Here is a 16746-nt window from a genome sequence, read left to right as displayed (position 1 = left end):
GTTTTCCTGCCAACAGCAGCAAACTAGCATGGGACATTTAATTCCCTCTGATCACATAAATGACAGATGAGTTGTCACCTGCTGTGCGCGCCGGGCCAGGCAGGGCGGGGAGGATCCCATCCCTGTGGCAGGGGCCACTGCTCCCAGCAGCTGCATCACCTTGTCCTGCACACCACTGTGGATGGAAACGCCCCAAGAGAAGTTAGCACCAGACAGGAGGCCGTAGACATGGACATTCTCTCTGGCATGCTCAGGAAGGGACACCGGAGCTTGGCAGGGTTGGAAGAGGCTTAAAATGGGGGACCGGGCAGGTGGAGGAGAAGCCAGGGGTGCTGACATCCCTCAGCTCCTGCAGCCTCGAGAGGCATTAGCCAGAGTCTCGTGCCCAGTGGGCATTAGGGCCTTGCAACCGCAGCCAGAGCTATGAGGGACGAATTGTTCCAGTCCCTTCTGTAAGAAGAGAGACAAGACTCACATTTCCTTAAATACATATTAAAAAAGAGGGGATCTCTACGGATTTAGCGGCTTTGGTACCGGTTTGAAGCGAGCTCCAGCCCGCCGAGGACCATCTCGTCAGAGCTGGGACCGCCTGAGGGGCCGCCCAGCGGCCAACACCCAGCAGGGGTCGCTGCTGCTCGAAATGGCGGCCGCGCGGCGGAAGAGGAAGGTGGGCTCTTCTCCAAGATGGCGGCGCCCAGGCGCGGCGTGGTTGAGGGGAAGATGAAGCGGCCAGCGGCCGCCCGCGGTCGCCGCGGCGGGAAGCTGGACAGACTGCGGCAGTCGGTACAGGAGTTCGTGCAGGCAGCCGGCAACCAGCCGCCGCTGTCCCTGCTGAAAGACTCGGAGAAGCGGGACCGCAGGAGCCGCCGGGACGCAAGGAAGGAGAAGCGCAGGCTCAAGCGGAGCCGCCGCCGCCGCCTCCAACGCGGGGAGCCGGTGGAGGCCCCCGCCGCCCCGGCCAAGCCGGCTCCTGCCAAGCCGGCTCCTGCCGCCCGCCCCAGAGCCCCGGCCTCGCCCGCCGCCGCCGCCGTCGGAAAGCAGCGGCCGGGGCCGCCACGGCAGCGAGAGGCGGCGCGGCCGCCGGTGCCGGCACCGACACCCCGAGCGGCCCCCCCCGCCGCCGCAACCGCCTCGGCGCGGAAGCGGGCCCTGCTGGAGGCCAACGAGGAGGAGGAGAAAGAGATTCGACGCCTGGAGCGGCGGCTGGGGCTCGGCAAGCGCCGCAAGAAGCAGGAGGGGTCCGCGGCGGAGAAGCTGCCTCAGAGCTTCCTGCGGGACGGGCTGGGCTACGTGCTGGGCGCCCTGGGCGCCCGGGCCGGCCTCAGCAGGCTGTGCGAGAGCAGCGACGAGGAGGAGGCCCCGGCGGGGCCGCGGGAGGGCCAGCCGGGGCCAGAGGAGGACGAGGAGGAGGCGGAGGACGCCTCAGACCCCTCCGAGGGGGATGATGTGGAAGGACAGTGGGAGAGCGAGTGCTCGTCCTCGTCCCCTGAGGACAGCGGGGTGCCAGAGGCCAGCGAGCCCCCGGGCGAGGAGGAGGAGGAGAAGGTAGGGTGTTCGCCTCAGATAATGCAAACCTGCTTCTCAAAGTACATGCCGCAGCCTGAACATAAAGCAAAGTTTACATCACCTCTGTAAAGCACAGGTGTTTGCTGTCTAGTCAGGCCATGCAGAGTGTTGTCGTGGGTCAGAACAGCGCCGGCCCCAGCAACGGTGTTGACTTCAGAGGCCTGCCAAGTCCTAGGGACAACTGTTAGGTGTGGAGGGTAGAGTTCCCCCAAGTGAGGATGCTGGCAGATAATACCCTAAAGCACAAGGCATGTGGCCTTGTTTCTATATATAGATCAGCAAATAAAAGGAACTACCCCGGCTTTCGAGTTTAAGAACATGATTAAGCACTTCTGCTAAGAGCAGAGAGAGCTTATGTTAAAATTAGTATCTGTTGCAAACTGCAGTATTACTTCTGGATGATCCCAGAGGTTCTGCCTGTGTTAGGTCTTGTAGCACAGGTGGAGGAGAGGAGGCCAAATGGGTCATGTAGCCCGCATGGCACTAACTTAAACTGTTAGTACATCTGCAGCTGATAAAACCTGGATAAAACCAAGACCTAAGATGTCAGGTTTTAATAACAATGACTTAAGGAAAATTTCATGTAAAGGGAAGAGGGGTTTTGCTGCCATCAAGTTGGTTGTAAACGGTAACTTGTTGCATGCTGCTTTTCAGTATGAAGTTGTTCCTTTGGCATTAGTTACTAGATGGTAAAATACGTACTTAAATAAAAGTTTGGTATATTAATCTTAAATAGAAATGTATATTTATGTTCAAATATGTAAGATACTGGTCTCATTTGATATCTTACTTTATTGTTTTCCTGGTAAGAGTCATAATCACAGTGCTACGAAGTATGTTCCCCCTCAAGTAAGGAAAGCTGAGGAGACACTAGATGACAAGAAAAGAGAAGAATTGGGAAGACTGAAGAAAATGGTGAATGGTCTCATTAATAGGTAATGTAATAAGGAAAGTCATTAATCTTTCTGGTTCGATGTGACAGTGCTCATCATTCAAAGAAAAGTGGCAAGGATGTGACTTTTCTCTTCACAAACTGATTTTAAGTTGGCAATCATGTCTGCTATCCTTAATAATAATTATCTTTGTTGATATAAATTCTTCAAAGTTGGTCGTTATAGAAGTTGAAAAATCTAGAAAATAAATTTAAGATTGGGCTGAATTCCACACGGCAGTTGCCTGCAAGTGCTAGGTATAATTCACTAAGTGTCAGTGGGAGTATGCCTATAAAAAAACCTCATAGTGTGAGTTATAACTCCCCCCAAAAAGCATTATTTTCTTTTTTTTAATTAAATAAAATTAAATTTCTCCAACACTACAACTGAGGAGGAGCAACACTGCATAGCTTAAAGTACTGAAGAACAGAAAGAGTAATTAAGGCTTTCATGCATTTTATTTTTACAGTATTTCTAAAATAAGAAATCTATTGGCATCTTCTTTTATCTATGTTATCTATAAAATGCAGACTACAGTATGCAGTTTGTTCAGTCGTTTAGAATTTGATATACCTTATACGTTAGAAAAGTATGAGGTATTTTCACACTTAGTTTCTCCAAAGACTGTGATGTGCCATAGTTACAACTGCTAAGAACAAAGTCTGTTTTCTTAATAAGTCTGTTCAGTGTGACAGTAAGCACATTGACAGTGCTTTGTACATACCGCTACTAATCTGTTTTTACATGTAAATATTTTCCAAAAAAACCCCAGAATTAAACTGTCCTGGTTTCAGCTAGGATAGAGTTAATTTTCTTCCTAGTAGCTGGTATAGTGCAGTGTTTTGGATTTAGTAGGAAAAGAATGTTGATAACACACTGATGTTTTTAGTTGTTGCTAAGTAGTGTTTATACTAAGTCAAGGATTTTTCAGCTTCTCATGGCCAGCCAGCAAGAAGGCTGGAGGGGACACAGCCAGGACAGCTGACCCAAACTGGCCAAAGAGCTATTCCATACTATGTGACATCATGCCCAGTATATAAATTGGGGGAGTTGGCTGGGAGGGACGCGGATTGCTGCTCGGGAACTAGCTGGGCATCGGTCAACGAGTGGTGAGCAATTGCATTGTGCATCACTTGTTTTGTATATTCTAATTCTTTTGGTAGTATTATTGTCATATCATCATCATCATCATTATTTTTCCTTCCTTTCTGTCCTGTTAAACTGTCTTTATCTCAACCCACGAGGTTTTTTTTTTTTCCTGATTCTCTCCCCCGTCCCACTGGGTGGGGGGAAGTGAGCGAGTGGCTGCGTGGTGCTTAGTTGCTGGCTGGGATTGAACCATGACATAAACATACGTTATATTTTTTTAGTTTAGTGAACACAGCAAAACACAAAAGGTCCCTTCCAGTCATCTTTTCAATCTTTCTTTTTAAGCCAAGCTAGTTTCTCTAAGAAGAATAGGTTGTTTGTTGGGTAAATTGAAAGTTGTGGAACCGTGTAAAGAGAAGAAAAAGCAAACATTGGATTTTGTTTCTCGATAGGTTGAGTGAACCAAATTTGTCCTCCATTAGTGGACAGATGGAAGATCTCTACATGGCCAACAGCAGAAAGGACATGAATGAAACTCTGACAGATGTTCTCATGAATGCTTGTGTTACTGCAGTTGCCATGCCTGCAAGATTGATGATGGAGCATGTCCTTTTGGTCAGCATTCTTCATCATAATGTAGGAATTGAGGTAATTCTTGTGGTTGGGACTAATTATGTTTAATACATATTGTGGAGTGTTTTCCTTGGTACTTTGTTTGAATTGCCTTTTAATTTTTGATTGTGTGTCACTAAAAAGCATCTCTAGTTGAATTTTATCAGTACTTGTAGCTTATTTGCTAGGTGTCCACAACTGAAAGGGACCAAGTCTGTTGCTTTATCTGATTAATTTATTTCTTCCATGAGTTACCACTGGTCAGGTATAAAAACATCATTTTTTTCATCAAAATCTTTCTGCATCCATAAAACTGAATTTTTTAAGCTTCAAGTTTTCTGCTCTTTAATTACACTAATCCATTTTTGTTCTTTTGGGTATATGAGGGTATTGTTCTTGAACGATGGGTATCCAGATAAGGAAAGCACTATGGTTACAGAAATCCTTTTGCATCAGTGGAAAAAGTCCTTTTTTAAGCCCAATCATGCAAATCATCAGTGGAATTAACTAGGTATATCAATGACTCAAGAATATCAAAAACTTCAAAAAGCATGGCAAATTTTTTGGAGGTTTTTCTTTTGTGTTTTTAAGCCTGATGAATGATTGAGATAAAATATCTCTTGCTTACTGTTAAGAAGAAGCTGAAACTACTGATGTCAAAGGGAAGATTTTAGCTAATTTCAGTGAAATGTTTCTCAGGAAACTGAAGTGTTTCAGCACCATGTTCCCATCAAGTTACATTTTCTTTCTACATCTCAATGCAAAAGATGTATTGATGCAAGTTCTTCAGTTTGTCATGTTGTGACCTGAATGCTGTCTCTGAACCGTATTAAATATCAGATGGATGCAATTACAGCAGCTTTCTCCTTGCAGCCTTGCCATTAAACTCTTTTTTGTTCCTCTTTGCTGCTTGAAAGGCAGTTTTGACTGCAAATATAATGTAATATTACAGTGTTGTTTTAAGAAGAGGAACGCAATCTTTTTAGAAGTTGAAACTTTGCAAAATACCTAGCAATAGGTTTTAGATATAGATAATAGTAATAGGTATTAGAAATAGCTAGATGATATCCAGACTGTCTTCTGTACTACTGTCTCAGTTACACGGCATCTTTGAATCTGAGACTGTGGTATTAAGGTATACTATAAAGCCCCATTATTTTTTCTGCAAAATAAATGTAGAATATGCATTACACGAAAGTGTGATAGCACAGCTGAATTTAAGATTAGTTTGAGCAATGCAGAAGTTGGGATTCCAATAACTGTGTTTATACGTTTGTGCAATATGATCATTGAATAGTTAAAACCTAAGCTGGTCAAGGCTTGTAATGCAAGTCAGTACTGCTACTGGGACTTCTGGTTTTCATAAGAACAATCAACAAATATTAGCACCATAACGGGGGGGGAGGGGTGGTGTCTTGTTTAGTAGTAATGTGTTCATTACCTACCTAAATTTTGGGATGCTTTCTAATTCCCTTCTTTAGCATCAGTTCTCTCTTCACAAATACAGAGATTCCAAAATTTCTTTTCCCAACTATACCACTGACAAATGGCTAAGACTTACCCCCACTTCAAAATCAGCCTAAGCTCATGCTCAGCAACTGTGAAAACTTGGTATGTTGGGGGTTGTTTTACAATATTATTTTTTACTGTCCTGTTAAGGATTTTGTTCTGGAATGCTGAACTATGTGATGCATTTGATTTTTGACATGCAGCTTTTACTGGATGAATGAGTAGCAGTAACAGCATGCTAGCTGGACAGCTGGGAAGATGCTAATATGTGTCCATGGAAATTACGTAAACAAATTCTGATGTATGTGTACTGTAAGTTCATAACATTTGCTTTTCTTGCACAGACTTTAAAAGGCAACTGGATGGCATATATGAGGTGTAAATAACATATACTTTAAGAAAATGTCACACCACTTAGATATTTGTATATGTAAATGCAGAACATCCATATTGGTTGCAAGGAGCAACAATATTTCTTTAAAATTAATAGTGGCAGTGCCACAAAAATGAATGTTTTACAGATGTCTGTAAAATCTACTTACGGTTAACTGCTGGATTTTTTTATTTTTTTTTTTCCCCCCCCTTAATGGAACTATTGCCAGGTCGGTGCTCACTTTTTGGAAGCTGTGGTGAAGAAATTTGATGAACTCTGTAAAAGTGATGCTGAAGGGAAAGAATGTGAAAATCTGCTTGCCTTGATTGCTCATCTGTATAACTTCCATGTGGTTCATTCTCTGCTGATCTTTGATATTCTGAAAAAGCTTGTTAGCACTTTCACTGAAAAAGAGATTGAGTTGATTTTGTTTCTTCTGAAAAACGTGGGCTTTTCCTTAAGAAAAGATGATGCGTTGGCTTTGAAGGAACTGATCACTGAAGCCCAGAGGAAAGCAAACACAGCAGAGAAGAAACTCCAGGATCAGACTAGGGTATGTGTGTGTGTGTTTTAAAGATTTTCTGTTTTGAAAAGACTTTAACAAGCACTTGGATACATGTGTTAATTTACCAAAATGTTTTCTGCTACACTCTATTTAGATTCTAAGTTACCCTTATTGTTCACTTGTTGCGTTCAGTTATTTGCATTCTTCTTGTCTTTCTCCATTAGTTCTTAGGACACGGACACCAAAATGCTTGTAATGGGTGAGACTAGGACTGGTTTGTGTCGTATGCAATGGACAGTGCTTCTGTTTCATGATACTCTGTACACTTCAAAAAACGGTCACTGAGGCATGGTGTTTAGCAGATTAAGCTTTGAATTGAAGCTTGAACACAAATGCATATAGTAGCAGTTAAAGTAAACATCCTTCTCTGTATTTGTATTGATGTAATCTAAATTTTGATGTATATTTACCAGCTGAGCTGCTTATTCTCACAGAATAGTAATTTCAAAGTGCACTCTCTACTTTATTTAATAAACTTACAGCACATAATCCACAGAGATATTTCTTTTCCCAATAGGTTCGTTTTATGCTAGAGACTATGTTGGCACTAAGGAATAATGACATGCGTAAGATTCCTGGTTATGATCCTGAACCAATTGAAAAACTGCGCAAATTGCAAAGAACACTGGTAAGAACTTTCCTGACATATGTAGTATAGCTATTCTTAAACCAGAAGTAATTGTATTGTATGTTGGCTTGATGGGCTGTAGTATTTTTTAATTCATTTAACAGTCTGAAACTCTTGTGGACAAAAATCACTTCTTAGATCATTAAGTATTATCTCCTGTGTCCAAGTTAAGTAAGCAGTCAACCAGCCTTCTGCAGAACAGTTTGAGAGAGGACATAATACTTAGCCAAAGACTTTGCCTCAAAGTCCTATACTTGAAAAAGAGATTGTGGGATATTTAATGATTGTGCAGAAGAAATGAGTCATTATGACAAGTTCTTTTTTCCATAGATTTTGGATGCAGGCACCCGCTCCTAACTTTACCAGAATTATTCTGGAAGTCTAACACTTCTGAAAACCTGGATGTTTTTTCTTGCTTTTTTTGGCGGAGAGAGGGCAGTTTGTCTAGAACAACCCAGTATAAAATGCATGAAAGTAATTGTCTCTTTGGATTGAGAACTAATTCATTTTCACAGGACTTGAATCTGGTTTTAGAGTCCATGTATCTCCAACTTGAAAATTACACTACTTGTCTACAACACCTAGAGCATCTTATTTTTCAGAAATTTGTGAGTGCAGGATGTGCACATCAGTGATAACAGGCCAGGCAAAAATAAGCTAGGTAACCTAGTTCTGTAGAATTTCCTCTCTTAAATTTTCACAGTCCTCTTAGTATGCTTCTAGACTGTTTTGTTGAAAATTCTTATTTTGTTCAAAGAGTTTAAATTTTTTGTTGTTTGAATTGTACAAGACTTAAGGCAGTTTGTCGTGTCATTTTATTTGATCACAAATGTTCAAAAGGAAAATCATGACCAGATTGTAAGATGCTGCAACTGATTTTCAATGTCAGCATTGAGTCTGAATTCTAATCAAGTTTCATGATTGGGAGATGACTACTTTTTAATTGATTATCTCTTTTTTAAAATGAAGTCAAGAGCTTCGTAAATCTGGATTTAAGCAACTTCTTGTATTTGAGAAATTAGAGCATGTGGGAAACTGGTAAATTCTTTTCGGGTTGCTGACTGAAACTAAAGGCTGGGGGGGGAACATGTGAAGACCTTTATGAAGATTAAGTTATTTGTTTAAAAGTAATTTTAAGTAGTTAAAGTATTTGTTGTTTTCTTTTTTTAAAAAAACAAGGCTTCAAATATAAGCTTTTGGGTTTTTTGTATTTTGTTATTCAAGATTCACAGCAGTGGTTCTGGAAAAGAAACTCAGCTCCGTGTCTCCCTGGAATCTCTCCTCAGTGCTGATCAGGTTGGTCGCTGGTGGATCGTAGGGTCATCCTGGAGTGGAGCACCAATGATCAATGATACAAACAGCAAGACTCAGCAAAAACTGCATATAGGAAAGGTAAATTGAAGCAGTGCTAGTTATAAGCCTAAGTGTTTGTGATCTTTTGAATATTTTTCATACAGGTGAATAAGTTCATTTCAGAGTCCACCAAAAAAACCTTCACGGACTCTTGTAAGACTAAGCTTTTGGACTGTAAATTCTGCTTTTACATTTTTCAAAATGTTGTACTCATGCAATTCATAAGAGCTGTTACTACAAATATTATAGTATAGCTTGTTTTTTCTTATCCTGTGGAATTGCAAAAGTAGCTTATGTAAGTGGAAGAAAAGACCTGAATTAAAAGTGGATTTGCTAGTGTGAATTCTGACAGGTAATGTTGTCTGTCCGTGGGTGGCATATATCTAAGCTGATTCTAAAAGTAGTGTGGTGAGATGGTCATGGTGACTTACATTAGAGCAGCAGATCTTAAAAATAATTGGCACAATTAAAATACATTAAAATATATTTCCCTAGTTGAAAAAGCTCCTGATGATGCCTGTGCCTCTGGACAAAAGCTCAGGACCGTTGGATTGCTGCTTCATATTTTACTGGAGATCTTCATTAATGGTCTTATTCAAGGCTGCACAGAAATAGCTTTCTTAAAGCAAGCATAAATAAAATAGCTTTTTTTTTTTTTAGGTGAGTTCAAAGATAATGGAGCTTGCTCATAAGCAGAGAATGAACACCGATATCAGGAGAAGTATTTTTTGTGTCTTGATGACAAGTGAAGACTTTCTGGATGCCTTTGAAAAGCTTCTCAAGTAAGTACAGACTAGCACAGAAGACAGCCCAGAACTAAAACTAGCATTAGTTGGGTTGGAAAAATAACATTGCTGGTTTGGGTTTAAGAGCGTTTAGTTGATAATACAATTAAAGAAGCGCATAGCTAGGGATCCACGTAGGGTAAAAGGGTAGGAGAGGGACCAAAACACTGGTGTAAGGACTAGTAGAGGGCAGGCGGAACTGACTGGCAGTCTTAGGAAAGGAGTAGCCCGTGTTATTGTCACTCATGTCTATAACTGTGATTTACAGCGTCTTTTGACTTAAGAAGCCTGTATCTTTTTGCATTGAAGATGTGTATCCCGGTCTAGCGGATGGAAGTCTGTTGCAGGCTTGCTTCCTTACAGAGGCAGACCAGAAGCCCCTTCAGAACATCTCTTGGTTTTGTCGCTGGATTTCCGTACTACTACCACTTCCTTTACTTCTTGCCACCTTATTGAGCCATCTTGTAGGTCTCTGTCCATACTTGCATGACCTGGTAGTGTTCTAGCACCTCCACTTCCCTCTTGCAGAATTTATTAGCTTTGGATTTGGTCCAGGGTCACGTTTCATGTTAAGACCAGTTTCTTTACCACTTGGCAAACAGCTCTTTAGAAGAAGATGTGGTCAGGGAAAAGCTCAAAGTAAGCTATTCTTTGTGTTTGTCAGAATATTAATTGTAAGTCTGTAGTAACAGGGAGGGAAGAGATCAGGTCTGAACTTTTCTGTTGCAGCCTTGTAATTCAAGGGAATTGTCTTACCAGGATGGCATGCAATTATTTAATTTGCTAACCAAACCAAAACAGACTTTGTAATAAAGTCAACTAATATTTGATTAAATGTCACTTCTGCAAAACATGGCTTGGATTTAAGACTGTGATGGAGTCATTCCAATATCTTAATATGGCCTGTTCAATTAAAAGAAATTAGCTGCTGCTGCTGCAGTTCTTGCCAAGACCTGGTAGCTCAATTTGCAAATTGATCCTTGACTCTCATCCGTGCTATGTAAACTAGTATACAAATCTGTATACACACAGGCTTGGCAGAAAAACTGTCTGCAGATTGCCTAGTGTGTGTTAATACTGGTTTTTATACAGCAAACTCAAAGACAGAGGAATTCTCAAATCTGCCCACATCTGGCAGAGTATAATGGAAAGTACACAGTCTTGTCAGTGAAGGAATTAACTTCAATGTGAACATGTGTTCCAGAGTGTATGGGAATTTATATTCATATATTTGATGTCAGTCTCATGAGGAAGAGCATGAGAAATATATAAAGAAATATTTTAACTGCGCTTGTTGAGTCATCTGCTGCTAGGTCTCTGGCAGAGTTGAGGTGTGGTTAAATGGTAATTTAAACCATTTTAAATCCAGGCTGCTATAGTTCTGCTTGTCTTTCTCTTCCTTACAGCAAAAGAAAGTAATTAGTTTGAAGCCAGAACAGCTCACTGAAGTGGCTCAGCTTGTGATTGCAGAAGTGTCAATGTAAAGGGAGGGTTGGGAACATCACTGGAGACAAAGAGGAGAGAGTGAGACTTGATCCATTTCTTCAGCTAAAAGGCCACACCTCCTTCACAAACCACATATTCACACAGGAGGGGAAATGAATGGTTCTTAAATTTGATGGAGAGGCAATTTTTTAAGCTGTTTCATAGAGATGAAGAATTTGAGAAACTCTACATCTCACAAAAAATTGAAACTTGTAAAACTCTTAGATATCCTGTTGTAGTGTGATGTGTAATTCAGGATAGCGAGTATGTGATTGTATCTACTAAAATAATTTGAACTGACTTTTAAAAGGTGGGTTTGAGTGTTGCTATTTTTGATCTAAAAGCAGCAATAGTCTTGGGCTTCAGCTGATGATGACTAACCTACTTAGAGGCAGGCTTCTGCTAGTGATAAATAATGTACTTCTGTACTTCAGAGGCAGTTATCCCATATACAGCGGGAAATTCTTAAAGTGATCAGGACATACAAGTCCATGGGAATACTGTAACTCATGAATGATTTAATAGGTGAGGTGGTTGCATATTCTTTATTGAAGATTATCAGGCTTATGAAATCTGTACAGATTTATGGTGAAGCTCAGCAGTTAAAGACAATGCTGACTTAAATTTTAGATGTTTAGGAATGCTAGGTCTGAAAAGATAAAATACTGCTAGGTCTGTGAGGAAGTGAAGGTAAGAACAAAATTGAACATCAAAGTGCTGATTTACTTGGTTACAACTGTCTGGCAACATGAATATTTCCTAAATAAGCAAGTCATGATAGAAGTGATGAGGAACAAGGAAAAGGAGAGCGTGCCAAATTAGTGACGGCCATGTAACTTCACACGTCATCTGTTAAATGCATGTCTGGTGGCTGAAAACCTGTGTATTTTTTTAAAAAACTTTTGTTGCTGTGTAATAAAATCAGATGGAACTTGGCTGATGGGAAAGCAAGCGAATTATATCACAGACACAGCACTTGCAGTGCTGGTCTCTTTTGGAGAAGCAGACTTCTAAGTTTTCACCGCTCATTAGCAATCAGCCTAGAAATCATCCCAGATTTTCCTATTGTAAAACCTTAAATTCTGGGGGTTTTTGGCTGAAAGACTATATTTCCTCTGTTAATCTCGTGTGTGTCTGTGATCAAATGCAATGGCGGATGTCTGGAGGTGTATACAAACAAGGGATATTAGAATCAAGCAATGACAAACTACTCTACAGACGGTAGAGCAAGTTCCAGTGGAGTCAAACTTAGTTAGAAAATACACTTTAGTTATACTAATACCATATGAAACTTGAGCTTGAAGCAATGAAAAGAATTTTGTTTGACATTTTTCAGTTTATAATACGAAGCGTTTTTCATTTTAATTGGTTTTAATGCTGCCAAGCATTTGGCAGCCCTGGAAGCTAAATCATATTATTCACAGAACAGGTGCATTGCGAGTTAGTTACCATTCCCTGCCAAAGTGTCTCAGCTCTCTTTTAGACTGGTCAGCTGTTCAAGTGGGAAGGCTGTTCAGTCCTTGGCCTTTATGCTGAGGCAGCCAACATAAGTACTCATTGGTACTGACTGTTTTCTTCAGGTTTGGGTTTGGGTCTTTTTTTTTTTTTTAAGGTGCTTTGAAATTACTGACTGCATCCTCTTAGGCTACTATCAAACAGTAATGAATTTCAAGTATTATGTAGCATGGAGTTGACCTAGAGATGAAAAGATCCATATCACCAACTAAGTAGCAAAGAAATCTTAAAATATTTTCTTATTCCTAGTAAGTACCACAGAAGTGAAGGGCCCTGGACATGTTTCTCTAAATAGGCTTATACTGATCCAAAGGCTGTTTTTCCTCCCACGACCATAGGTACAAGCGTGAGATAACCGCAACAGGGTCATACGGTTCTTGTTTCCCTATTTAACCTTTGTATTGGTACACCATGCAGCAGCGCTTGCTGCAGTGCTACTGCTACGTTCAAAGGCACAAGACTCCATGATGACAGTGCCCTCTCTGTTTTTCTTCAAGGAGAGCTACAAACATGGAGTGGGCTACCTTTCCTTTCCTTCCCCGGGGGGTAATTATACCTGTATCGTTCCACTTCTGTCTGTTGATGTCTTGCTTTTGCAGCCACTCCTTTAACACCAATAATACTGTAGTATTTCCATATTGCCATACCAGGATACTGATTTAGCCCACAGTCTTAAGGGTTTGAGTCCATTCAGTGTTTTAAAGACTTTGTGAGAACTTTCTAACAAGTAAAATTTAATGTGATGTTTGGGGGGGGGGGTTTAAGTATTACTCTCGGATGTTGACTGTAACTCTTACTTTGTGGCAGTAATTTTTGCCTTACTAAACAATTCTCATTCTCTTGCTACATTTTAGACTTGGACTGAAAGATCAGCAGGAGAGAGAAATTGTTCATGTTATCCTTTACTGCTGCTTACAGGAGAAGGCATATAACCCCTTCTATGCATTTTTGGCTAACAAGTTTTGTGAATATGAAAGACGATTTCAGGTGAGGAGAAATCTGTTTCTAATTTGGTTTAGTGTCATTATTGTGGTTAGGAAAACAGTTATTAAATACCTGAGAATGGATGCATGCCTGTTAAGATCTTGATCCTGAGGATAAGTTCTGCTGGTATAGCTATGCATTCAGTAAGGCGTACTCATGGTCAGATCTGAATAAGAAATAAAATAACTACTGCAGAAGGTTTGCTTTCCTCTGTTTTATGCATTTTAAAAGAATTGAACAGTCTGATCAAGCATCTCTGTTAATTAACACAGGACTCATAAAGAATGGAAAGTCAAAAGGTTTTTTAATATTGTTACTCATTTAAACAGTCACTTGATTTGTAGGATTTTTTTTTTTTTCCTTTGACACCTAGGTGACATTTCAATTTAGTATTTGGGACAAAATCAGAGACTTAGAAAACCTGTCAGCCACTGCCATCTCCAACTTGGTTTCACTGTTGGCTCACTTATTAAGGACAAAATCATTGCCACTTTCAGTTCTCAAGGTTGGTGTGTTTTCTTTTCAAAATACTTCCGCATTTTCCTCGCGTTTGCTAGTTCTATGGAAAATATATTTTCTCTGTTACCTAGCTGATACTTTAGCTGTTCATGGTCATAAGCTAAGACAAAACTTGTTCTAAAATTACCAAATTAATCCAATTGATTATGGTAGTGCTATCATTTGGGGAAAAGGGAACCTGTGGTGACCCAGGCATACAGAAAGTCTACAGTTCTATATCTAGAGCAGTTGCAAGATTATTTTCTTTAGAGTATCCAGAGTTGGAACTGAAGCCCCTTCATTAACAGGCTTTGTCAGTGGATTTTGTGCTGTGCTTTTTAGCTGATGTTGATTTTTATTAGACCAGAAAGAAATCTACTGAGCACTTGGATTTCAGAATGGGGAGTCCATAGAATTTTATTAGAAGAATAATTGAAATGTGTTAAACAGGCAATTATATGGATTGGTCTAGGTACTTCTGAAGTATTTATCTAATTGAGAAATTAGATCTGGTATTCTGGTACTAGTAGACAGGTTATTCCTTAGAAAGTTCTCTGCTTTCCTTATTGATTGGCTTTTGGAGACAGCGTTCTCGGCTAATTCTTCTGTGCCAAACTTAAGACTCGGTATATATGGGAGGCCAGTTGGTGTGCTAAAAATTGCTCATTTAGAAGAGAATTCAGCTGTTTTGAAATACTTGAATTAATCTAATTCTCCCTTTCTCCCTACTAGGTAATTGAATTCAGCGAACTAGATAAACCCAAAGTCCGTTTCTTGCGACAAGTATTAAGCATGCTGTTAATCAAAACAGATGCTGAAGAACTTAGTGACATTTTTGTGAGGTAAGTGATCAGAGAGATCTCCGGGGAGCCCTTGGTGAGTAGCAATTAAGAAGATAAGAAGTTTGCTTATTTTGTTTGGAATTATACAGTGCCTTTTCCAAAGATCAGCCATCCATCCCTTAAAAAGTAAGCTCTCCTGGGTGAGTGGGGGGAAGCGTATCATTTGTGTGTTAGTACAGGCTCTGATACAGATACAACTGTGAGAGGTGTTTTACAAAATAAGGCTTTCAGATATTCAGTGCATCATTTTGGTCATAGGATTTTCATGAGCAGAGCTCTAATTACCTGCTTTCCTTATTGCTTTACCATCTGTGTGCAGTGGGATTCACTCTACCGGCAGTCTTTGCTAGAAGGTATCTTTAGTGTAAGAAGGAAAAACAAATAAATGCTAGTGAGGGAAAGGTTTAGGGGATTTTTTTATTTTTTTATTTTTTAAATATACATTGTCTGGAAAATCTTATTTTTGTATATGGGACAGGGTTGTGGGGAGAGGCTGGGAAGTCTCCATCCCTGGAGACCTTCCAGCATCCTTTCTGACTTAAATTATTCCGTGATTCCATGATCTTGTTGTATTAAACTTGCAATGTCACGTAAAGTTAGAAAAAATCAGGTGATGATGTTTCAGCTGTTATGCTGCAACACAAGGAAGCTCAAACATGGTGTTCACCTCGTTTTTTGCTGTAATGTAATGGTTTATATACAGCAAGTCTAAGGCTCCAATATTTCATTTTATAGTTGAGGACCAATTGTATGTTGAGTGTGTTTGGGCTGTTTGCCAAACCAATGTAGACTTGCTGGTAATTTGAAAGCTGCTTCAGAAAAGCTCCTTTTATGGGTTGGATTTTTTCCTATGTCTCTGTTTGAAGAGGGTAAAGGAAAAAATTAAGAAACTTCTGAAACAGTAGAAGACTAAATACTATTTTTGATCTGTATCTTTACAGGATATCTGACAACCCCAAACTGGGAATGCTACGGGAAGGCTTGAAACTCTTCCTTACCCACTTCCTACTGAAAAATGTACAAGCCAAAAAAAGTGCTGAAGAAGCAAGCTTATTAAAAGAAAGAGTTGAACTAGCAACCAAGGCTTTGCAAGCAAAAGAATCCAAATTGAAGCTATAGTTCTGTTTTTCTAATAAAACGTATAGAAAAACTGAGTCTGCATGAAGATGCAAAGCTTTGTTAGTCTTTCAGACCCAAATAATTGAGAATGAGGAGAGCCTTGTTACTCTAAAGGAGCCTTTTTTTGATGTAAACAGTTACTTTGCTCTACCCACTAGTTACAGGTTTAATTGAAGGTGATACAAGGCCTTTTTGAAGAAAGGGAAAATCTATTTTTTGGTCATGTCCCTTTTTAGTATGAGTGCTTTGTGTGGATGGTTAGTTTCGGGAGAAGAGGATGAATTTCTCTTCTATGATACTCCCAGTCGGCAGTAGCGTTCTGCATTGTGTATTCTAACCTTTCGTTTAAAGTAATAGCATATTACTGATCACTGTATGTTAAAGCAGCAGCCTTAACCAAAGGCTTTTAATAACTAATCGTTGTACTTGCCTGAAGAACCAGGCCACTAGATGGCATAAGTACTGGTGAGTCAGGTTTGGAAGAAAGCAACTTTTTTCTTAAAGTGTTGAAGTTATCCGCTAATTCTGTGAATTGTTTACCTGACTGTGGGTCAGGAAAAGATCTTCAGTTGGATTCAAAGCTGTAGTAAAACGACTTGAAGATCTGACTTTGCCCAATTATATTGGGTTTAGAGATCACAGCATAGTTCTGTTGCTCTTGTAGCCTGTTTTTCACAGCTTTAAAATTGGAATTGCCTAATCACTTGTGTTAATCAGATTTTTGTAGGCATAAAGAATAATATCAGTATGAGTCTTTTAATAAGAGAATACCTTCCTTAAGAATTTGCTTGCATTTTCCATTCAGATGTTTTAAAAAAAAAATCAGGTACATCTCTTTCTGTAACACTCAGTGTTAATGGTTTGTTTCTTTTGTCACCTTACCACTACACA

General features: G+C 40.1%; 1 protein-coding gene across 1 annotated transcript; it reads left to right on the top strand.

Moving 5' to 3' along the window:
* Positions 1-684: 684 nt before the first annotated feature.
* On the top strand, positions 685-16746 carry NOM1 (nucleolar protein with MIF4G domain 1). Its single transcript, XM_050915867.1, has 11 exons — positions 685-1545; positions 2377-2501; positions 4040-4235; positions 6311-6634; positions 7164-7274; positions 8499-8666; positions 9288-9409; positions 13267-13399; positions 13770-13901; positions 14627-14736; positions 15678-16746. Exons 1-11 carry the CDS (start codon positions 685-687, stop codon positions 15853-15855), a joined length of 2460 nt encoding a protein of 819 aa, XP_050771824.1. The 3' UTR covers positions 15856-16746.

The sequence above is a fragment of the Gymnogyps californianus genome, chromosome 2 (assembly GCF_018139145.2).
Source record: "Gymnogyps californianus isolate 813 chromosome 2, ASM1813914v2, whole genome shotgun sequence".
Lineage (NCBI taxonomy): Eukaryota > Metazoa > Chordata > Aves > Accipitriformes > Cathartidae > Gymnogyps > Gymnogyps californianus.
The sequence above is the reverse complement of the archived record's forward strand: the minus strand, read 5'-3'. Positions and strand labels throughout refer to the sequence as shown.

Excerpts from the sequence above, each read along its gene's own strand:
- NOM1 (XM_050915867.1), top strand. The coding sequence starts at position 685 with ATGGCGGCGCCCAGGCGCGGCGTGGTTGAGGGGAAGATGAAGCGGCCA. Across the intron at positions 6,635-7,163 it reads AACTCCAGGATCAGACTAGG|GTTCGTTTTATGCTAGAGAC; the intron begins GTATGTGTGTGT and ends TTTTCCCAATAG. Across the intron at positions 8,667-9,287 it reads AAAAACTGCATATAGGAAAG|GTGAGTTCAAAGATAATGGA; the intron begins GTAAATTGAAGC and ends TTTTTTTTTTAG.